The sequence below is a fragment of the Hemicordylus capensis genome, chromosome 3 (assembly GCF_027244095.1).
Source record: "Hemicordylus capensis ecotype Gifberg chromosome 3, rHemCap1.1.pri, whole genome shotgun sequence".
Taxonomy (NCBI): Eukaryota; Metazoa; Chordata; class Lepidosauria; order Squamata; family Cordylidae; genus Hemicordylus; species Hemicordylus capensis.
The window spans coordinates 311,798,157-311,822,742 of NC_069659.1; the positions used below are offsets into that span (position 1 = coordinate 311,798,157).

General features: G+C 43.7%; 1 protein-coding gene across 2 annotated transcripts in view; it reads left to right on the top strand.

The window, feature by feature from the left end:
- Window positions 1-4,182: 4,182 nt before the first annotated feature.
- Window positions 4,183-24,586, top strand: part of DAW1 (dynein assembly factor with WD repeats 1) — a 46,471-nt gene continuing 26,067 nt past the window's right edge. Inside the window, exons 1-6 of one of the 2 annotated variants that reach the window (XM_053309834.1) lie at window positions 4,183-4,329; window positions 8,075-8,147; window positions 14,385-14,529; window positions 17,527-17,585; window positions 19,797-19,919; window positions 20,171-20,270. In XM_053309834.1, coding sequence (XP_053165809.1) covers window positions 4,290-4,329; window positions 8,075-8,147; window positions 14,385-14,529; window positions 17,527-17,585; window positions 19,797-19,919; window positions 20,171-20,270 — 540 coding nt within the window. In that variant the 5' untranslated portion in view covers window positions 4,183-4,289. The remainder of the gene's footprint in view (window positions 4,330-8,074; window positions 8,148-14,384; window positions 14,530-17,526; window positions 17,586-19,796; window positions 19,920-20,170; window positions 20,271-24,586) is intronic. The other variant, XM_053309833.1, reaches the window with a different exon arrangement.

Here is a 24,586-nt window from a genome sequence, read left to right on the forward strand (position 1 = left end):
GCCTGGGCAAGGCAATGCTGGCCCTCAACTGTGCTGGTGCTGTTCGGCTGTTTAACAGATATGGGGGGTTGAGGGTGGCAGTGGTGATACCTGGACAGGCTGCAGGTGTGCCCACACAAGCCTCCACTTTCCCCCAAGCTTGAGTTGTTTGAACACATGGGCACAATTGTAGACCCACCCCAGACAAAGCTCTCTATAGGGGCTGTGCCAGGTTCTTCTTGCTGTATTTATTTATTTATTAAACTTTTATACCGCCCAAACTTTCATCTCTGGGCGGTTAACATAAAAACAATTAAAACACATATAAAAATTAAAACAATGCAACAATTTAAAAACAGCCATAAAATTAAAAACAGGCAGTTTTAAAAAGCTGGGAAAGCTTGAGTGAAAAAATGGGTTTTCAGGTGTTTTTTAAAAATTGCCAGAGATGGGGAGCAACGTATCTAAGATTATCGTATTTAAGATTAAAATTTAAGATTAAGATTTAAGATCGTATTTAAGATTAGACTGGCATCTGCTCTTAGAAGCAGGATCTTTTTGGCTATGGCACTTTCATTCATGAATGCTATTCACCAGGAACTATGCATTACCAGCTTCATGATTATGGACAGGAAGGAAATCAAGGACTTCATGTTCTGGCAGGCCTTGAGGGGGACAGGACTTTCTGCTGTTTTTTCTGCCCTTTGAATATTGGAGTGGATGGTGGTCATTTTCAATTTTTAATTTGTGTAAGCTCTGATTGCTTTGTTTTTGTAATGTGTTCATTGTTGTGCCTTGCCAGCCTATATAGCAGAAATGGACATAAACAAAATAAATAACTTTAAACATATTGCTGGCAATGCTCCTGATACAGTACAGACATCAATCAATCAATCAATCAGTTGGATGGATCTAAACGACAGAAGGAATTTCTTTCAGAGAACGCATTCTTTCATTAGACGAAGGGTATGTTTGGACCCAACTCAATGTGATCACACCAGATGTACAATGAACTTGTGGAACAATGTAATTTATATAGGTTAGCTATATTTCAGTGCACATGAAACATAAAACCAAGTTGCAGATTTGCTATAGTGTAGTAAGAGTCTAAAGTTGCTAGGAATAGAATTCTACTGGAAAATATTAACAACAACAACAACAACAACAACATCCAGATGGAAAATACAATAGAAATATGAAGGGCTTCCCCCTTCCTTTTTGTGACATTACAATGTTTTAGTCTATGTTGCTCTTTTGTGATATAGTTCTCAATACTGCAAAATAACCTACTTGACAACAGGTCACTGTGGAATTTTAGAGGGAGGAAAATCTTGTAATCACCCATGTATACAGACAGTATGATGCTTTAAAAAGAGTTGTAACAACAACAACAATAACAATTAATTAATAATAGCAACGTTGCCAACATTCCAGGTTGGCTTCCTTTGCAATTATCAAAAAGATTTTGAATATTCATCTATACATATTACATATTTTTGCTTTCCATTACTGAGGACCAAGATGGTATAATGGTTAGAGTGTTGGATATGAAGGAGACCTGGGTTCATATTTGCACTCACTATGAAGCTCATTGAGTGACCTTAGGTCTGTCACATGTTTTCATCCTAACATATCTCATGGGATTCTTGTGAGGATAAATAATGGAAGGAGAGCTGATGCAGTGGTTCAAGAGTTGGATGTGGATTTCGGAGACCCAAGTTCAAATCCCTACTCATTGATGAAGCTAACTTGATGACCCTGGTCACTGGATGACCCTGCTCTCTCATTTAAAACATGACAGCTGCATTTCTCAGAGAAATTTATATAAGCACATTTTAATGGAATGTGTAGTTTGAAAACTGCTAAGTACAAGACTAGTTCAAAAGTTATGGCTCCCTATTAAGTGCCCTCAACTGAGAATCTGTGACTCAAATTAAGTTTAGCCTAGGTGAGCCTTTTGAACTCTATGGATCTGAGATTTATGTAAAGTTCATAAATAGTTCACATATTTGAACTACATGGATCCTGAGGGATAGGCCCAAATATTGAAACATGAAACAACATGATTAGAATCATGTTTCATGTAGGTGACATGGTTGTTGCATGCACTCCTAGTGCTGAACAAGCCTGAAAGTAAATGGGGACAACTGAAAAGACTTTGAGGAGCCAGGACTGGGTACACCTTCCTAGAACATGGCCTCTGTATGTTCAGACATGCCTCTATCACACTGTATGCTACTAACTGTAGTAAAACAATGTATACAGAACAAAGCAAACACATCTGCTGCTGAACATGATCAACCCTACATGAACTACATAACTATTTCAAACTAAATTGTCTTCCAGAATCTAGCAGCAGTTTCCTTAAAATGAGCAACTCCCCTCTGCCACACCATCACTACACAGATTCCTAAATACAAATGTAACAATTAAAAAAACAAATCCATTCAAAAAGCCAAGAAATCTTATTCCCTAAAGTATTTTAGAAGCCCTCTTCTATTGTATCATTTCCTGTCTTTGAAACATGAAAGGTCTGGTCTTCAAAGGATAAGTAACAGGGAGTCATAAGAATGCTTTGAAAGAGTGGTAGGTTATTAAACTCTAACCTATGCCATATTTCTGTTGACCTACAATGCTAGTTTTTCATCTGAAATGGGAATCTTTTCAAATATTCCATGCTGACTTTTCTTGCAGGGGATATTTCCCCCCTGCAGAAAGCTTTGTTCATAGTGTCTATGTGATCATTCTTATAATAATTCTTGAAGGTTCTCTGGTTTTAGTACCTTTCAGTGGAATGTGTGTGGAATTTTTTCAGTGGAATTCAGTGATTGACCACAACTAAAGCAAACAATACAAAATCATTACTTTTTGAAAGTGGCTTCCCTTTAGATTTTCTGGTTTCCTTCACATTTCACTTTCCCTGGCTGACATCCAAAGCAGCCTAACACCTGCCTTCTCCAAAGGAAAGCCTACTTAGGCTACCCTTTCCCTTTCCAAAGGAGCCTACTTAATTTGGAGGGGGCTTCTGATTTCAACAGCCACCTAGTGGCACAGTGGGGAAATGACTTTATTAGCAAGCCAGAGGTTCAAATTCGAATCTCCGCTGGTATGTTTTCCAGAATATGGGAAACACCAATATCGGGCAGCAGCGATATAGGAAGATGCTGAAAGGCACCATTTCATACTGTGTGGGAGGAGGCAATGGTAAACCCCTCCTGTATTCTACCAAAGACAATCACAGGGCTCTGTGGTCACCAGGAGTCGACACCGACTCAACAACGGCACACTTTTCTGATTTCAGCAGGACTTCTCCATAAACACCCATAGGAGCATGCAGCATGGCAGTATTCTTATGAACACTTGCCTGCCTAGAAGCAAGCCCCATCTGAACTCAGTGGGGCTTACTTCCGAATAAACATGAATAGGATCACACTGCACTGCTGCACCGTCATGCCCCCATTTGAACTCAGTTGCATGAAACACGCACAGAATGTCCCTGACTGTGCTCCAGTGAGAGTAAGTGCCCATTGAGATCATCTGGAGAGGTTTGTCTGCAGTTGCCACCGGCTCGTCTGGTTACTACTCAGTGACGGGCTTTCCCCATTGCTGCCCAGAGGCTTTGGAACTCACTTCCTGCTGAAATAAGAGCCTCCCGATCTCTTACAACTTTTAAAAGGGCAGTCAAGATGCATTTGTTCACCCAGGCTTTTAATCAGATATTGTTTTAATTGTGTTTTAACGGTTTAGATTTTAATTGTCAAAATGCGTTAATCTTTTTATTGGTTGTTTTATTGTCTTGTATACCGCCCAGAGAACTTGCGTTTTGGGTGGTATAAAAATGTGTTAAATAAATAAGTAAATAAATAACTCAGTGGAGCTTACTTCCGAGTAAGCATGTCCAACAACGCACTGCAAAGAGCACCTTTCGGCACCCTCTCCCCGTCCTCTGAGGTCCTTCCTTGCCCCTTCCTCTCTTACGGCCCCCAAGCCCGCTGTGATGCTACCCCGAGAAGTTCTTTATCACGACCAAAGCTCCCGCTGCCACAGTAACGAGGGAAAAAGGGCGACGAGGAGCCAGTGCCTCCAGACAAAACTCAGCCCCCGGCCACCTCGCTCCCCGCCTGCCGACGCCGTTCCCACCGCGGCCCATTCCCTTCGCACCCACCGCAGCCCAAGGCGGAGCCAGAGACCGGCGGGGGGGGTGGGGTGGTGGTGGTCCCCAGCTGCGCCTGCGCGCCACTCCGCGAGTCGGTTTGTCTGGTTTCTATGACAACGACACCGGCTCTGAGGCCTCGGCCTTCGGGGACAAGATGAAGCTGAAGCGGTTCTTGCTGCGATATTACCCGCCGGGTGCGGAACGGTTCGAGTGCAGAGGGGAAGGAAGGGGAGGGAATCTGTCGGGGAGACCTGTGGGGTCGGGAAGGGAAAGGACCGGGAACGAGGCGGTAAAGCCTTCTGTGCTGGCAGGGGAACGCAGCCAGCGTGGACGATGGGAAGGCAGGAGGGCTGGAGCAGGTGCGGTGAAATGGTCGATGGGGACACTCGGTGGGGCACAATGTAGGGGCGGGCGCTGTGCAACAAGCAAAGCGGGACACAACCACATGGAGAGGAGGAATCGCAGAAGGCGCAGAATTAATGGCAGCAGGGCTAAGGGCTTGCTCCGAAGGGCTCAGCCCTGCAGTCTTGCTGCCAAAGCTCTCGGTCCGATGCTAGGCATATTGATTTGGGAGGAAATCCCCTTGTACCCAGTGGGGCTTACTCCCAGGTAAGTGAGCGTAGCTTGAGGAGTCAGCCGTGAAATATGTAGTGTTAAAGAACTCGGGAGGGGAGATTTCTTTTATCTGCCCCAGCTACAGCCGAAGTGCACAGGTAAGGGAGCACTGCTGATTAATATTGTCTGGAGACATGCAGTTGACGTTTCAAATAAAGCAGTTTATTTAGGAAATCCATCAGGGGGATAGATTAGGAGAGATCTTTGGGTCTGGTTGCTAGCTACATACAGGAAGAGAGAAAGGAAAGGAGGGAAAGGGAGGGAGGGAGAGGGAGAGGAGGGAAAGGGAGAAGAAGGAAGTCAGTCTCTCAGGTGAGAGAATGAAATCTGAGACTATCAATCTAACATAGTAGAGTCGAGACAGAGAGGGGATTCTCTTGCTCACTATCACTAGTGGTTAATAGGGTTGCTGGTGCTAGGAGCTGCATCGCCAACATGTAATAGTCATAATAAAGAGTGGCTTTGAAGATATGCACTCTGTTTTTCCCCTTAACACTGAGTAACCACTCCCACCTTTGGGTGTAAAAGTGGATGGTGTCCGACTGTTGTGCTCCAAGGCATTCTTGTACCTCGTTGGATTCTCTCTTTTTAAAAATTAAGCCTGGTTGCAGTGAGGTACATTGCGTGGGGAAGAGAGTTTAAAAAGTTGAATATTTTGCAAATCTATGCAACTTGCTCCTTGAAATACACATTGGGCCTGATCCCCCTTATTGAAGACAGTTAAATAATCAATAGGAGGCTGAGCTGAGCCCCATCCACATTTATCATTATTATTTATTTATTTATTCATTCAATTTTTATACTGCCATTCCAAAATGGATCAGGGCGATTTACAATTAAAACAAAACCATTAAAACCAGTTTATAACATAAATTATAAAACAACATAAAACAACAATTAACAATTAGAACAATTTAAAAACCCTGAAAACCAGGTTACAACATTAAAACCAATTACAACTATTTAAAAACCACATTACCCTTTCTGCTTGTTAGAACTGAGCTGAATCTTTTGCTTACCCATGCTGATGTTTAATTGTGCTGCCATGAACAGATCCAGTCATGCTGATTGCTACATGCTCAAGGTAGTGCAGCTTTTGGCATGCAATAGAAAATGTCTAAAAGCGGTGATGGTGATCAACCATCTGGCGATCTGGGATGACTTCAGCATGTCAGTCAGTATGCACACAATTTTTTATTTTTTATTTTGGTTATAGCTAAAATTTGACATGGTTAACTTAATGCTACAACTGCATTAAGCTTACTGAGTTATGTGAATTGGTCCTTATTTGCTTATAATCCTGGTGTCTTAGAGACATTATAGAAAAGTTACATTCTGCTAAATGCCAGCCTGTTGTATGAGATCTGGTGTAACAGCCTTTTGTATAACATTTACTGTGCAGTTATAGGCCAAATAATGGTACACATCTGTATAATAATATTTCTCAATGAGAACAATGGACTAACATTAAAGTATTAGCATAACGCTAACCTGCAAACTATTTATACTGGAATACACAGATTGTAGTGGAGATAAGTGAACTGGACAGCTTGCTTCTCTGTGTGTCTCAGTGATATATAGCAGAGTGGCATATGGTGGCAGATATACTTTTGCATTTAAAAGTAAGATAACACATTGAGAAAGCTCGTGTGGTGACTTCTATTTCTTATACCATCAGTGACTTTGATCCTGCAGTTCTGTGAAAGTACCAGCAGTGAACTTCCAGAAGCACTGGTTTAAGAAGACTCTTTTAAAATCTTATTTGAACATATCTTGCATTGAAACCACATATTTACTTTCACATACATGTGTTTAAGATTAAAGTACTGGTTAGGAATTTTGTTGATGCATACATGAGGAAGCTGTTCAGCTATTTGCCTGACAGTTGCATCCTACAAAATCTTTATTACATTTTCTTTTCATATTTAAAAGGCACATTGGGATTTTAAATTGCTCTCAGCATCTTCAGAGTCTAGGCATCTTACTCTTAGTCCTTCTGAAATAGTAGATATGTGTGTTTAAAGCACTATGTTTTCTTAAACATGCTGTATTGAACAACTGATGGTGTTCTAGTAGCTAAGAAGATAAGTTGTGAATTGGGAAGTCCCCAGTTCAAGTGCTACCTCCGTCATGATGAATTTCCTGGGTGACCATAGGCAAGCCACTGTCTCTCAGTCTTAGTCCTACTTCTGCAATGTAATAATGATGTAGGCCTAACTTACAGTGGTTAAGAATGTTCATCAAGCTTACAGGATAGATGTAAGGATTACTGAACTACTATATATGAAACATTTTGATTTAATACTTTCTTTAAATGTCTTTCTAGATTGCTGTTTTTAGTATAAGCAACAGCAGCTGCTATGTCATTGTGAGAGTGCAGCTGTTACCCATTTTCTGCAGGAATCATGTTGATTTCCCCCAAGATAGCATTTGTGTTGAGAGAAATTCATATTTTCATAGCAGTCAAAACCCTGAAATTTTGTTGCTGGAAAACTGGATCCCTACACTCCCCAACTAGCACTTCTGTTGTGCTCTGTAGGCTGTGGTGAGTGTCGGGGGCACTCTTTGGCTGCTGCCTGTGACATCACTAGTGATGATTGTGTGACACAAGTGTTCCCCCAGTGCTTGTAATATTTTATATAACCTTTACAATTAAAAAAAGAGAGAGGGAGGGAGGGAGAGTGCTCTCTTATTGTTCCACTCAGCCTGGAAGTGTTTGTCTAGTCCTTTTAAATAGACCACACAAAAAGTGTTGAAGATACTTTCTTCCACCACAACGTTTCTCACCTCCATGATCTTTTCCTGTGCTCAGTTTTAATCTTTTGGTAGTGAATTCCCTGTGAGCTAATTATGTGGTGGATGACCCTGAGTTCTGTCTGTATTATCAATATATCATTTGCCTTAAGAATGTTAGTATTTTTAATATGGCCACACTACAGCTGGGATCCAAATGATCCAAAGAGGTGCCCAATTTCCCTTTTGAACAACAGATCTTCAAACCATATAAACTCTCTTTTGTTTCAACAGTAACTTGTTTAGTGGGGTGGGGGGTGGAGGCTGCTGCTTGAGGAATACAAGTCCAAAGATCTTTGGGGGATGTGCAACTAGTTGTACAGTTCTTTGGCCCCTGGCCTATGTCTGACAACATCTGTACAGAAACCAACAAGCTGTCTGCCTGATGCTGCTCCTCTCAACTGGTTAAAATTTGAAGTAGTGGTACTGAAATCATTATGTGTTTATCAAAGTAAAGGTCAGCCTCTGTAGTGTTTCCCATCAGTCTGTCCCGACATTGAATTAATAATAGTCTTGTTTGCTTCTTCAAAGGCATTATTTTGGAATATGTTCAAGGTGGAGAAGTGAAAACCAAATCCATAGATTTACTAGATCTCAGTGTTGCGTAAGTATTATATTTTATTATACACAATAAAACAACAAATTGGCACAGAACAATTTAACCAATACATGCGATTCTGTTAAACAGCTCGAAAAACAGATTATATGATTGTTGGTAAAGGAGAACCTTGTTTCTCGTGGGGGTTCCGTTCCTTGCCTGCTACCATGAGTAATGGAATTGCAAGTAATGAAGCATTACGTCTATGGGGAAAGGGGAGTTAGGTCCCAGGGTGGAGGGAAATTTTTTTAAAGCCCTCAAATTCCCCCCAAATGGGTCAGAACCTATTCTGGCATCCTCCCTTGGGCCTCCATTGCTTAGCAATGCTCCCCAAAGGATAGATTGCCCCCCCTCAACCCACGAAAAATCACGGGGAAAAGTCTCATTTTCCTGCCAAGAAATGAGCCACAAAATGGCTCCTCCTGTCTGCTCCTGGCTTCCTGGAGACAAAATGGTGGTCAGAAGTGACCTCCACGGTCACGTCTGGCCCTCTAGGAACCACGGATACATGGGTTTTAACTCATCAGTATCTGTGGATACTGGAAATAGGTGTCAATAAGACATCCCCATGGACACGCGGAACCGTGTATAGTGGTTCTGTGAATAACATTTTCCTGTAATAATAAATCATACAGTCAAACCATTCTCTTTCAGGTACATTAATTTAAGACTGAAGTGTAGGTGTCTAATCCTGTTTCACCTAGTGATATATTTATTTTAATATTTAACATATATGGCGCAGCGGGGAAATGCTTGACCAACATTGAAGGTTGCCAGTTCGAATGCCCGCTGGTACTAAATCGGGCAGCAGCAATATAGGAAGATGCTGAAAGGCATCATCTCATACTGCGTGGGCGGAGGCAATAGTAAACCCCTCCTGTATTCTACCAAAGAAAACCACAGGGCTCTGTGGGCACCAGGAGTCGAAATTGATTTGATGGCACACTTTACCTTTACCTATAGTGCCCAAAACGTACGTCTCTGTGCAGTTTACAACAAAGCAAAAAAGATGACAACAGAAAAGATTAAAACATTATAATATCTTAAAAGTATAAAATAATATTTTAAAACTGTTAAAACTATCTATATTATTAATTCTCCAAGACAGGCCATGCGTGGGGACGTGGTAGAAAGGAGGCGATTGGCTGACAGAGTTTGCAAGCAGAAGCACCTGATTGTGCAGGGGGGTTTCCATATGCAGATAGGGAGGAGGAGTCTGTGGCACTGTGGTGATTGGGCAGTAGGGATTCCCTATGCAGATAAGGAGGAGGTGCCTGTGATGGTTAAAGTCAGTTGGAATGCAACTGTTACTGGCTGGAAGATGTTCTTGACTGTAGAGGAGAGGAATCTCTCTATATAAAAGGATAGCAGGCAGGGGTCTGCAAAAAGATGGGTCGTGAGGGAGGAAGGAGCCCCTTCAGGAGAAGGAGGCTGACGTTGTGTGAATTAGATGAGGAAACAAGATGAACAAAATCTGTTAACTCAGGGAGGGAAAGAGAAAGAAAGAAAAAAGGGAGGGGAAGAAAGACAGAGGGGAAGAGTGAATGGGGGAGAGAGAAAGAGAGAAAAAGAAGGGGCGGGGGAGAGAGAGACAGAAGGAAGGGCAAGGGACAGGCCCAAGCCTGTCAGCAGCCTGAGGGGAGTGAGTGTCCATGGCAGCACTAGCAGCAAGGAAGGGCCCAGTCAACCACCTCTGCTGTTTGGGGCTACCAAGCCTATTGTCAGAGGGAGGCAGGCAGGAAAGGAATGGGCCTGGGCCTGTCAGCAGCCTGAGGGGAATGAGTGGCCATGGTGGTGGCAGCAGAGAGGAACAGCCCAGTCAACCACTGCCCGGCCAGAAGAGGTGGGTGGATTGCGGGCGAAGCCCCGCCGGCCAGGAAGAGTAGGCGGTGGCGGGGAGAAATGATGGCGGCGGTGAGGAGGTGGGCAGATGGTGGGCAAAGTCCTACCAGCCGGGAGGAGGAGGTGGGAGGCGGTGGCAGGATGGCCTGGACCTGGCCTGCCCAATGGGGAGAGCTGCGTGGGGAGCGAGAGAGAGAGCAAGTGAGCGAGTTGCGGGGGGAGTGTGAGTGAGAGAGCTGCGGGGGGAGAGCGAGCTAGCTGCGGGGGGGAGAGCGAGTGAGCTAGCTGTGGGGGGGGGAGAGCGAGCCAGCTGTGGGGGGGGAGCGAGCAAGCCAGCTGCGGGGGGAGTGAGCGAGCAAGAGCGCTGCAGGGGGGATGCCACAGGCTCAGTGCACAACTGCACAGATGCTCTGTGTGGGGTCAGCTAGTATTTAATTAAAAGCCTGGGTGAACAGATGCGTCAGATATAGACATTTATATCTTTGGGAACTTTCTACAGCTGAAGATTCAAGGGTGCAGGGTTTCCAATTTACAGCTACTAAGATGTCAGCATTTTTGGAGACTATGGAATTCATTACTTACAATGGGGTGTGGGTCAGTAATAAAGATCAGATATATCTTATTCAATTTAAGGAGATTTGTGGCATCCATAAGGTGTACTTGAAATAGAAATATAAGGATACAAGTTAACCTTGGTGATTAGATTATTGAGACACAACCTCTGCCTTGAGATTCGTGATGTACAGTTGCAGAAACATGCAAAATCTGTTGTTCACAGCTACAAATAAAGCTAGGTTTGGGACTGTCCTGGGATTTTTCTTGAGTTAAATCCAAGGTGTCACAATAATGTTTCAGGAAACATACACTGACTTAAATATAATGGCTGTCATCCTGACTATTGAAGCATGAGCATAAATAGCACTTCTCAGCATGCAGCAGGACTGCCCTTGCTGTTGTGTTAGTTCCCTTACAAACATTTCCCCCGCAATGGAGCCAGCGGGGCACTTCTCCTGGAGTACTATCTTGCACTCCTAAAGCTCTCTGTTGCAGCAGAAACACAATGCTAAAGCACACCATGTTTGTGCTGCAACGAGGGGTTTGAGACTGCAGGACAGTGCTCCTGAAGAAGTGCCCGCTGGCTCCATTGTGCAAAAATACACATGTAAGGGAACTGCCAGAGCTGCAAGGGCAGTCCCACTACGTGCTTGGAGGTGTTATTTATGCTCATACTTTGATAGTGAGGATGTCAGCCACTATAAGAACATAAGAACAGCTCTGCTAGATCAGGCTGGAGGCCTATCTGGTCCAGCACCCTGTTTCACACATTGGCCCACCAGATGCCTCTGAGAAGCCCACAGGCAAGAGGTGAGGATATGCTCTCTCCTGCTGTTGCTCCCTTGCAAATGGTATTTAGAGGCATCTTGCCTTTCAGGCTGGAGGTGGCCTATAGCCACCAGACTAGTAGCCATTGATAGACCTGTCCTCCATGAATTTGTCTAAGCCCCTTTTAAAGCCATCCAAGCTAGTGGCCATCACCACACCTTGTGGCAGAGAATTCCACAGATTATGCATTGTGTGATAAAGTCCTTCCTTTTGTTGGGCCTAAATTTCCTGGCCTTCAGTTTCATGGATGACCCCTGGTTCTTCTGTTGTGAGAGCGGAAGGAAGATTTATCTCTGTCCACTCTCTCTACTCCATGCATAATTTTATACACCTCTAGCATGTCTCCTCATAGTCGCCTGTTTTCCAAACTAAAGAGCCCCAGATGCTGTAGCCTTGCCTCATAAGGAAGGTACTCCAGGCCCCCTGATCATCTTGGTTGCCCTCTTCTGCACCTTTTCCAGTTCTACAATATCCTTTTTAAGATATGGTGACCAGAACTGTATGCAGTACTCCAAATGTGGCAGCACCATAGATTTGTATAAGGGCATTATAATATTAGCATTTTTGTTTTAAATCCCCTTCCTAATGATACCTCACATGGAATTTACCTTTTTCACAGCTGCCTTGCACTGTCAACACTTTCAACGAGCTGTCCACCACAACTCCAAGATGTCTCTCCTGATCAGTCACTGACAGCTCAGATCCCAACATAGGAAGCTGCCATATATTGAGTCAGGCCATTGGTCTATCTAGCTCTGTATTGTCTTCACAGACTGGCAGTGGCTTCTCCAAGGTTGCAGGCAGGAATCCCTCTCAGCCCTATCTTGGAAATGCTAGAGAAAGAACTTGGAACCTAGATGCTCTTCCCAGAGCAGCTCCATCCCCTGAGAGGAATATCTTACAATGCTCACACTTCTAGTCTCCCCTTCTTATGCAACCAGGGTGGACCCTGCTTAGCTAAGGGGACAAGTCATGCTTGCTACCACAAGACCAGCTCTCCTCTCCTCAGCAGTGTATTTGTGAAGTTGGGTTTTTTTGCCCCAATATGCATAACTTTACATTTCCTTTCATTGAACCGCATTTGCTATTTTGTATCCCACTTGCTCAGTTTGGAGACTTCCTTTTGGAGCTCCTCACAATCTGTTTTGATTTTCACTACCCTAAATAGTTTAGTATCATTTGCAAATTTGGTCACTTTGCTGGTTACCCCAACTTCTAGATCATTTATGAACAAGTTAAAGAACATTGGTCCAAGTACAGATCCTTGGGGGACCCCACTTTTTACTTCCCTCCATTGTCCAAAACTGTCCAGATCTGGATAGTGGTTCCAAGTTCTGTAGTTGGGTTCTGTTCTCCAGCCACTTACCAATCCACGCTTGAAGCTGTCCCCTTATTCCATGACTGCAGACATAACAGATGTAATTCTTGAGAATGTTGATAATAGAGAAGATTCTTGACAAATCCCCTTTAGCCCCATGGTCATCATTCACCAGTGAAACATCTGTCCTTCACCAATTGGAATGTCTACATGAAAATACTTTGCAAACAGGAACCAGTTTTGTAAACTGTATATTTGTTCCCAGTGATGCTGTTCTGTTTTTAATGCGTCAAAAGATCTGAGGCTATTTTCAGATACGTTTTTTTCAGTTTAAAGAGGAATTAACTCTTTATCTCCAATGACTAACCCTAATATAATGCCAAACTAAACCTTTCAAGGCCATGCAACATTTTTGCTAAACAAATGTGCTGTTTGAAAGTAAAACCAATAGCAAATGTAAATTGCTATCATGCAGAAAATTTAAGTCCAAATAGCAGTTTAAAATCTGATGATTTATTTAGAAAAAGCACTGTAAGTCTCATTGGTGAGATATGTGGAATACTATGTTCAAAATTCATTGTCTGTTCAGAAAGAAAGCATTAAAACTACTGCAATAAGGAGCAAATTGACTGACTGAGGAAATAGGAAATCTATCTTCTGAGAAGACATCAAAGGTGCTAACTGAACAGCATAATTTAATTTAATTTAACTTAATTTAATTTAATTTAATTTAATTTTTACATTTATATCCCGCTCTTCCTCCAAGGAGCCCAGAGCAGTGTACTACATACTTAAGTTTCTCCTCACAAAAACCCTGTGAAGTAGGTTAGGCTGAGAGAGAAGTGACTGGCCCAGAGTCACCCACCTAGTATCATGGCTGAATGGAGATTTGAACTCGGGTCTCCCTGGTCCTAGTCCAGCACTCTCAGACAAGCTCCACTGAGTTCAGTGAAACTTACTCCAAAATAAGTGTGCATGAGACTACATCCTAAACCTAGTACAAATTAAAGTATATATTATTATAGAGAACAAAGTGTAACAAATATAGGGCTGTTTATGTGAAAAAAGACTATGGCCAATGTTCCAGACTAACAGAGTACTCATGCTGCTAATGCTGCACTGGTGCTAGGGAGGAGTGAGTGTAGTTGATCTCCCCTTCCCTCTGAAAGTCTAGTAGATCAGGAGATTTTGGCTTGGAAAGGAATATTTCTCCTGCTCAAATTGACAAGCACCAATGTGTCTATGTTGTATTTCACAATAGTGTATGGCATCTTCTGAATTGCTTTTCTGACTTATTCTGCACTGAAGAGCGGTATCTTTTTCATTTTGCTCTCTGTTTTTGGTTAAAACCCACCAAGAGTTTGTGTCCCATTGTAATCTGGATGCTGTGGTTATTCTGTAGGAGATACCGTATTTTACGGACTATAAGACGCTACGGACTATAAGATGCACCTTAATTTTAATCCAGTTTTTCAGAGTTTTAACATATTAAACTGTTAAAACATATAAGACGCTCCTGAATTTTGGCAGATATTTTTCGAGGAAAAAAGTGAGTCTTATAGTCCATAAAATACGGTAGTACGGAAGACCCTGCATGGGAACAGTTTAGACTAGATTCCTTTTGGTTACTTCAAATCCTGTTTTGCACACACTGCACTATTTGCCAGAAGATGAAAATGGTATTTTTAAATGTACTTTAGGACAGATGTAGAAGCCTTAGTAGAAGACATTAGAAAGGCAGAGCCTCTCATCACAGCTTCACGTAAAGACCAAGTTCTACATTTAATACTGCGATTACAAGAGAAGCTGGGCCAGCAGGTGGACCACAAGTTCTACCTTTTTAAGGTAAGAGTCACAAGGCAATTTCAAATCTTTGTTTTCAGTTATATAAATGAACAGAAACTCTTTGTTTTGAAAGGACTTGTATATGGCTGTTGAATGAACTATTATTCTAATATGGATTGTTAACTTTCTTGTCAACCATAGTTAGTCCTAAAGCTGGTCTTGACAAGCAGTTTTTCGAGTAGCAGTTTCAGACTACAGAGTGGAATCTTGGCAGTGTTGCCCGTACAGGACAGCCTCGCTATTCGTAGGGGTTCCGTTCTGCTGTACAACCATGACTACAGAATCTGCGAATATCGATGATTGAGGGCTTAGGTTGGCAGTGGGGGTCGTGGCGGCGGTACCTTTTAAAACCGCCATTGTGCGGCAGGGATGGCGCCGGCGGCAACCACAGCGGCAAGGGTGGCAGCATCTTTTTAAACCACCGCAGCGGAGGTGGCTGCAGCGGCCAGGGTGGTGGCGGAAGTAGTAGTGAGGACGCCTTCTCCCTCCTCACCTGCCTCCCAAATGAACATGTGAGCTGGTCTGCAGCCCATTTTGGGCCTCTGTGAGCACATGTGCGTGCACAGAAAGGCCTGGAATGGGCTGCAGACTGGCCCACTTGGTCTCCACCGCCATCCTGGCTGTGGCCGCCCCCTTTCCCCTCGTTCCCCTCCAGTCCAAGCCCTTTACTTGTAAAGGGGAATCCTTGCCGGATTCCCCTTTACAAGTATGGCTGTGGTCGACCGTACGAGGCCCTTTACCTACGGATATGTGAGTTCCACGGGGTGCCCCCCAGCGTATGCCGAGATCGGCTACCTATTCTTCGACTACAGATATGCGAAACCATGACTGTTGAACCCATGGATAACGAAGTTTGCCTGTACAATATTATAGACAGTGTGTTCCCACCAGTGCCTCTTTTAGTTTTTAGGCCCTCAGCAGGGGGTTGGACTAGATGACCTTTAAGATGCCTGCTAACAGTATCATTCTGTTGATATTGGTACTTGTAGTGCATAATGTTAGTTTCATTTGCACGATAGTTTCAGTTGCATAGACTCTGTGTATGTATGTTAATACATTGTCTGCCTGAGGTGGATTGGCTGCTGCCTGACTGGTCCACAGCTTTCTGGCGGGGCCTCAGAGGTAGGGGAGGGGGTTTCACGCCTCCCAATTCTTCCTCCTGTGGCACAGTTTGGACCCAGTGCTGGCCTTTCACCAGAGGATCACAGCACTCCCAAACACCAACTACTGTCATCCTCGGCCTTGCTCCTTTTAAAGGCCATTTTGCATGCCGGACATCAGTGCCCCACCCCTTCCTCAAGCTCTGCCCCGTTCTTTATTAACCCCTTGCTGCCCTGCCCTTGCGGCCTGTCTGAGACCTGTTCTTTCCCTTTGCAACCCCTCCCATCCTGACAGCATTTTCCATGCCCAGCGCCCAGTCCGGCCACCAGGGCACATCACTCCATGCTCCCTCTGCGGGAGTGGCAGCTCCGCTGAGCTCTCTGCACTTCTCCCCAGTGGCTGTAGAGGCCTCCAAGACAGCCCCAGTGAGTGGTGCGGGGCGGACATACATATTCCTGCATTACTCTCTTTTCCAACATGATTCTTAGTTTCCATATTACAAAAAATTAATGTGTGATGTGGTGCTCAGAGTGCAACCTCTGAGAACTTGTGTTCAGGGTCAGTTGGCATTTTGCTCCAGCATCCTTACTGTCCATATTCGGGAAGGTCGTTATGAACAAGAGCAGATTGTGTTACTTTGTACGGGTGAGGAATGTGGTATTTGATTTTTAGTGCTTCGTGTCTGCATTTGAGCAAGCAGGCCTATACAACTTGTTGACCTGCTCTAATATGAAAACAGTCCACCAGCTATATTGTATGGCCTTCTAGAAGTTTGATGACTCCCCCTGTTTTTGCAGATCCAGGCAGGCAACAGAAGCAGGTTTATCAAGCTCCTAGTTGGCTGCCATATATGACTGGGGGCTGCGGGCTGCATTCAGGTTGGTGGTTTGCAAGTTGTACAGCTCTGAGGCACAGATGAGAGGAGATCTCTTGAAATACCAAGTCTGACTGCAGTGACTGGCTTTGAACTTTTCACCTAAAAGTCTGTTTTGCGGTCACCTTGATATGTGCCAAGTTTTTTAAATGATGGGGGGGGGGAAGTGGTGGTATTTTGCCTGCTATGAGTATCACTTTGCTTTAATTTCCAAAGTCCACAGCCTTTTAATACATTGCAATAACTTGCTCATGTCGGCAGATGGCAGTGCTGAGCTATCTTAACCGCTTGTGATCTTCTCATGGGGTGGAAGACTTCTAGCCAGAGCTCAGCCACTCCAGGGAGCTCATTTGCCCCCTAGATGCGTTTGCTGAAATAGACTGGCACTGGAGATTAACAGAACTTCAGAACTAGTTAAGCATGTCAGAAACTAAATTGCAGTGCTTGCTGTGCTCACTGTTCTGTATGTTTAAGTGGCTGGCTGATTTACTATTGGCACAGAAAGACTGTTTCAGTGTTAAAAGTCAGAGGAGTACTCTTTGAAGGCCTGGAATGTGATAGCTGTGTGAAGGGGACAGAATAAAGCTGGCTAGGAACTGATGCTCCTTCCCCTTGTGCACTTGCTACCAAGGAGTGTGGGCAGATGTTTTCAGAATAGCATGTTACCTTCCATCTAGTAGCAAGAGGCTCAGCTTTTGTCAGTGTGCAGTCTTAGTAGCAAGTTGCTGGAACATAACTTGATTGAGGTTTGACTCTTTTATGGCGACCACATACTGCTGTGGTGTGGTGATATAAATGTAATTGTGATACAATCCAGCTAAAAGCTCTACTGAGCTCAATAGGAGAGAAGTTAATGCTGGAATCAATAGGAGTTCAAAGTGCTGAATTTTGGTTGGTTTGATTGCAGTAATCTGTGTGCAATTAGATTGTGAATGCCAGTAGATTGTGAATGTTGATGTGTGAATGCAAAATTCCCTAGCGATGTATAGAAATTTACAATTATTAGTTTTTCTATATTTCAGGTACTTCGGGCACATATCTTGCCACTTACTAATGTGGCCTTTAACAAATCTGGTTCTTGGTAAGTTCTGTTATTTACATTTCAAAATGCATAGAAAAGGCACCTGCATGTAAATTGTACTTGTTGCTTTTACAACCCATAGTTTCCTATGCTGAGATTTTGGATAAGAAAGGGTTACTAAAGATGAGTACTATGACTGGAAATGTCAAAAGACATAGCTAACTTTATTTATTTATTGTTATAGCTCCATCTGTGTACATGGTTCTTTACACAGGGGGAGGAGGGGCTGAACATGTGACCATGGAGTACCAGAAAGAAGACTGCAGTATAATAATAGTAATAATGATTATTATTAATAATAAAATGTTTATATGCCACTTTTCAACAAAAGTCCTCAAATAGTCAAGGCAAGAGTTGTCCAAGCCATAGACCAGAGATTTGCTGAGGAGACAGAGAGGAAGAGCTGTATTTTTGTAATACCTTATAGACAGAAGCAACATAATTTGGCAGCAAACTGAATATTGGGAGTGGGGGAAGGAGAGAGGGGAGTCAGATGCAAAATCAGGGCTACATAATAGGGCTGTGTGTCAGAATCTCTGAATCTGTAGTGATCCGCTTGGTATTCATTACAATGGGTTCTGTCCCTGTGCAGGACCTCTCAGTGTAGACTTTTAAAGCTCCTTATGTGCTCTAACCGCGTCTCACACAGTAGCACGTCCATTGGGTAGGCGATTAGAGTGCCCAAACTGTCCGATCCTTTTTTTACCAAAAGGAACAAAAATGTACCACCCCTCTGGAACTGCACAGAGGCAGGCACTCCTGATGTGGCCTTTCACATGCAGTGCCTATTTCTGGCTCATGTGGGGTTTTCACTGACTGAGGCTGGTGAGGTAGCCATGAAGGAGAAGCTGGGAGAGTGGAAAGGGGATGCTGGAAAGATGCACTGAGACATCTGAGAACTGTAGTTCCTCCCAGCATGTTTTCCCCCATGGTATTTTTGTTGGAACTGGAGATTCTGAAGCATGCCTGCAACAGAATGGGTGGCAATATCAGTGGATAGGGACAGTGCATGAGGAGAGAAGTTATTGGGAAGAAAGGTGAGAAGTTTGGTCTTGAAAATATTTAGTTTGAGATGAATCATCCAGGCAGAAATACCAGAGAGCCACTTGGACATGTGGAATTGGATGGAGGAAGAATGTTCTGGAGTAGAGAGGTAAAGCTGGGTATTCTCGTTGTATAGATTGTACTACAAGCCATGGGATGTGATAAGGCCAGGTCATCTAGAACACTGTGTAAAGAGAAAAATAGCAGTGAGGGGAATAAAGTTTCCCTTTATGGGAATAGAGGGAAGGAAGATGAAAAGAACCACCTGAGGACAGAATCATGGGGGTGGGGGGAGAGAAGTAAGTAAGGAGGAAGAGCAATTAAAGGTAATAAAAAGACAAAGAAAATTAAAACTGAGGCCTTTGGATTTGGTGATGAGGAGATAATCTGTGATTTTGGTGAGAGCAGTTTTAGTGGAGTGCTGAGGACAGTAGCCAGTTTTTAAAGAATGTTGCAAGTTGTATTTCCCCCCCGGCTGTGTATCTTATTTATACAGTAAGTGAACATTTCCACAGTACCACTTTCATCAGTGTGAAATATAACCATAGGCAGAAAGCACATTTAGTCATAGTTCAAAATGATGCAGATGTACTGAATACTTGAAACCTTTTCTTTTTAAAGTGTACTTTCATTATGGCCTAGATCAGATAGCACAACAAATTATGGTGCAGTAAATCTGATTCTGGTTTGATATCCTGATTTGTTCATGAACTCATAAACCACAGTTTCCTGTATTTGGGCATAATGGGAAACTAATTTGTTACAAACCACAAACAGAAGTTTCTAATCTCTTCCCCTCATGGAGTGAGTAGTGCACAAGTTCAGAGCTAACCTATCACAACAAACTGTTATGACATCTGAAGCTGGCCTATGTCTTATTTTCAGCAGATGACTTTATAGATAATGAATATTTCAGGCATTTTTTCTCTTAACAAAAAGGATTGTTTGTGAGCAATTGTGAAAATATATTGAGTATTGATAATGCTAAAATAGGAGTTTCTACATATTTAGAAGTACTGCTCATTATAATCTTGTCCAGTGCCACCTTCCTTGAGGACAGCATAGAAAAGAGAAGAGGGTTGAGTTATGGAAAGATAACCATTGACTCTAGTTGTGAGATGGGGAAGAGATGTCTTTTAAAAATTAATTTCTGCTTTTCCACTTTAGTTTTATCACTGGAAGCTATGACAGAACATGCAAGCTATGGGACACAGCATCAGGAGAAGAGCTGCGTTCTCTGGAAGGACACAGAAATGTGGTCTATGCAATTGCTTTCAATAATCCCTATGGGTATGCCACTTTTCATTCAGAATCTTTGATACTGTATCATGGCCCTACGATACCTTAAGCCTAAATGCCTTGCTAATATAATCCAATTTTTAAAATATTTGATGGTCTGAAAAGTATTATTTCTTTGATGCCCTAACATAATTTATATTTAGTAAATGATAGTTTAGTTCCCCCTTCGGTGTAATTCAATTTATTTATTTATTTATTTATTTATATTTCCCCCAATGCAAACAACTTCTTTAAAAAATTAGTGACAAGATTGCTACTGGGTCATTTGACAAGACCTGCAAATTATGGAGCGTGGAAACAGGAAAATGCTATTACACCTTTAGAGGACACACTGCAGAAATTGTGAGTACATGAGCTTGTGCATGCTTGTCAGTACAATATTTCATTTTTATATACCTCAGTTTCCCAAATCTCTTTAGAGCAAAGTCTGCTTTTCTCTTTAATTCTCACTGAAATCATAGCAAGCACAAAAATATGTGTTGTTTTTCTCAAAAACAGTGAAAGTCCTTGTACCCGGTAAACTGAGGATAATTTAAGACATGTATTTTTATCCTAATTAGTTGCAGCCTTTCATTATCCACTAAATGATTTTTTTTGCTGTGAATATTAAAGGCATCTGATTTTAAAAATTTATTCCAAAGTTAAAATGTTCAACTGTCACATGCTTCCTTAACTTGTTCAGAACTTAAAAGCAAATCCCCCCGCCATATGAAGAAGTGTTTAATATTTCTTTTTACTGCTGGTTTGTAAAATTAAATACTTTTAAAATCAATAAATAGCAGTCCTAGTGTATATTTGGTGCCATTGCCTCTTAGACCTAAATTCAGTTATGGATTTAGTGACTGGCTTTAAAGTTGGATTGTACTTTTTTATGAATCAGAGTTGAAGTTATTTGGATTTGAGCAGGGATTTCAGGCAGCATCCTTTAACTCAGAATCTAACTAGACTTTAAAAGAGCCATGGACTTACTGCCTCTCCGTGTTTCTTTTTGCCTGCATTTTCATAAGGTTTACTTGAACAGAATATATTGTATGATGTAATGTCATTGCATTATGCACTGCTTGCCTCTTCTAGCCGCCTTCAGATCTGAGTAGTGGTTCCAACATTCATAAGTAGTAGTAGTGGGTTCTGCGCCTGCGCAGATCAGCTTCGGGCAGAATTCGTTAGCTCCTCGCGACGCTGGCAACCACTGCCTGCACACGACTGCAGTGCCCTCTAGCGGCGGTTAGGCGTCCCTTACTCAGTTTCTTTCTGACCGCCATAGTGCTCAGACCTCAGAATAGTTGGCTCCTCGGATTATCAGTTTGTTTACTTACTAAACCCTCTGACTATTTGCAAACGGACTTTGACAATTCTTTGGCTTACCCTTTGGATTTGGTGCTATTTCTGACTCTTTCCTGACGACATTTGGACTTGGACTTTGATTACTCTTTCGGTACTCCTTCTGTTTGGTGCTATTCTCTGTCTCTCACTAAGACCTCGGAACAAACGACTATTCTACTTTTACTTGCATAGGCAATAGGATGTCTGGAAGAGGAAAAACAGGTAAGGAGAAAACTACCTTTAAAAGGTGTTGCAAATGCCGCGGTAAAATCCCCTCGACCGATGGCCACGCCCAATGCTTATTTTGTTTGGGAGAGGGGCATGATACCACACAATGCTCCGTTTGTGTAACTTTCAATAAACAGACGTTGAAAAACTGCGAGGTGCGTCTGAAGGTATTCCTATTGGAAGAGGCTCTTTTACCCCAAAAGACTTCCGTGGCATCTATCCCAGCAGGGGGGAACAGTTCGTCCCATTCGGGGCCCTCGATATTGGCCACATCGGCATCAGCCGCTTTGGCACCAACTGCTTTGGTGTAGGGCGGCTTGGCTCCTTTTAAAAAAACAATGGGCCCGCGATCCAGCCCAAAGAGAAAGAGCCATTCCTCAGCAACTGAACCCCCGCCGAAGAAGCATAAGCACAAGGGGCACCATTTTAAGGATGGGGCACACACCCCTTCGCCTTCGGGCCTACAGTCCTTGCAGACCTCTTTCAGGCATTGGGCTGCCTCATTATCTCCGGCGCCCACACCACGTCAGTCGCCGACTCCAGTCTCTGGCCCGAATACCTCTCGACATCGAGAGCGTTCAGCGCCGAAGGAGACTGGAGCAAGGCCCTTGGGCTCTGCATCGACGTCAACATCATCCGCTAAGATGCCTAAGACGGCCTCGGCATCGAGAACTGCTACGTCATCCAAGACTACCGCAGCTTCCACATCGACATCTCAGGCTGCCGCAGCTTCGATGTTGAACACTGTGAGACTGTTGGATACGGCATCGAATCAGACGGTTGCGGTCATACTTGACACGGAACGCGACGCCAACATCAAGTTCGAACACATTCCAGACGAGGTACCAGAAAGGGAAGACTTTGAAGACATTGAGGGATGCCCAGTGACTCCTGCTGGCATGCAAACTCTCTCTACCACCCAACTGTCCCGCTTACTGCACTCGGAGGAAAGCACACCTTCCATGGGAACCTTTGTTGGGTTCCAGGACACTGATGTTATACCAAACTCAGTTCCCAAGACTCAATTTCTTTCACTGAGGGGCACATCGGTCAGCGGTCTCTCGCCTCATGGAGGCTGAGGTGACTCCTACATAGTGACTGGGGAGGAATATTCACTCTTCTCCCAGTGGTTAAGAGCAAGGGAACAAGGGGCATTGTGACAAGTGAAGGAATCAGCGGTGCAAACGTAATTTACCCCAGTGTTACATGCTGAGTCTGCAGTTCAGACCTCTGCAACTATAATGCAGCAGTGAACAGTTTCACTCCAGACTACCTTCACACCCAAACCATCTGAAGCGCCACAGCTGACTCTTCGTCAGACGGCCTCGCAGACAGCCCTTCCATAAGAACCAATTCAGGTAGCCAGCGTGGCAGTGGGAAACTCGCCTATTCCCTCGGATATTGATGATGATGAGGATCCACCTCCGATTCTTCCAACCCTGACCCAGGGGAAACAGAAGAACCTAGTCTACCAGACCCATATCCAGCTGTCTCTGCGGTTCCATCAACTTCTCCAAATGAAGAGATGAAGGGTTATCATCAACAGGTAGCAGAGATGGCACAGGTGTTGGGCTTACACCTCAAGCAGAAGTCTACCGACTTAGAAGATCCTGTGTACAATATGATGAGAACGGCTACCAGGTTACAGCCCGTATTTATACCCATGCTTCCTCATATCACTAGGACAGCGAAATCGGCATGGGAGGTGTTACAAACCTCGGCACCCACCTCCAAACGCCTAGAGGCGTTATATTGTATTCAGGAGGAGGAAAAGGAGTACCTTGTATGACACCCGGCTCCAAACTCTTTGGTTGTAGATAGTGCTACCACATCAAAGAGCAGCAAAAGACATACAACACCAGCGGACAAAGCGGGCCGTAAGTTGGACGTGGATAGCAAATTACATTGCATGCCAAGCAAAGTATATGCATTCTCTTTGGGAGGCTCTGTTTGATCAACAATCGACATTAGACCCGAGTGAATTTGTAAAAAAAAAAAAAAAAAAGAATTAGTATTCGCAAAGACAACAACGGTGACCCACCAGCAATTGGCAAATGCCAAGCATTTGGCAGAGTCAGAGTCACGGACTTTAACCACATCCGTTATTCTAAGGAGGTTGAGGGCAGCAAGACATGAAAGATCGCATCGAGACTCTGCTGTTTGATGGTGAGGGTCTTTTCTCAGACAAGATGGACGAGAACATGGAGCAATGGAAGAAATCAAAGATCACAGCATGTTCCTTTACGAACCCACGATACTCTAAGTCCAGATACCAGCCATACAACCAGTATCAGAGAAGGCAAACTTCATATCGCCAACCTGAAAGAAGGGATTTCAAGTGCCCCTATCAGCACTACAATAATAATAGCAGGAAACCGTACTTCCCTAGGAACAAAATGACTCAGTCCAACCGTTCTAAGACTGCGCCGCAATCCAAGTAGCAGCTTTGATCTCAGCCAGGGCCTGACTGCAGGCCAGGGCCCGACTGCAACCAACGGTGCACCTCTTCAATACAACTGCAACCTCAAGACACCAAAGCTAACCAACACAAGGAACAACATCCCCTTGATTCAACAAAGGAAAACAACACAAGGAACAACATCTCTTTGAATTCAGCCAGCATCACCATCAAACTGGCAAGCCATGCCCAAGTGTGGCACCATATAACATCAGACCAATGTGTGGAGTTCAAGGAGCAACCACCATTTCTGGGCGTGAGATTCACTCCCGAGTTGCCAGTGCTCCGGGAGGAGGTGCAGAAACTCTTGCTGAAGGAGGCCATATCACCAGTGCAATGGGCCCTGAGCTAGATGGGGTTTTACTCCTGATATTTTCAGATCCCCAAACGCAGTGGGGGGATAAAACCGATAATGGATCTACGTGGCTTGAACCAGTACATTGAGGTCCGAAAGTTCAGAATGACAACGCTGCAAACCATCCTGCCACTCCTCCACGAGGAGAATTGGATTGCATTGCACGATCTGAAGGAAGCTTATTTCCATGTTGGCATTCAAGAAAACCATTGCAAATATCTCCGCTTCACGATGGGGTCGGAGATTTATCAGTACAATGTGTTGTCTTTTGGCCTCGTCACTGCCCCAGGGGTA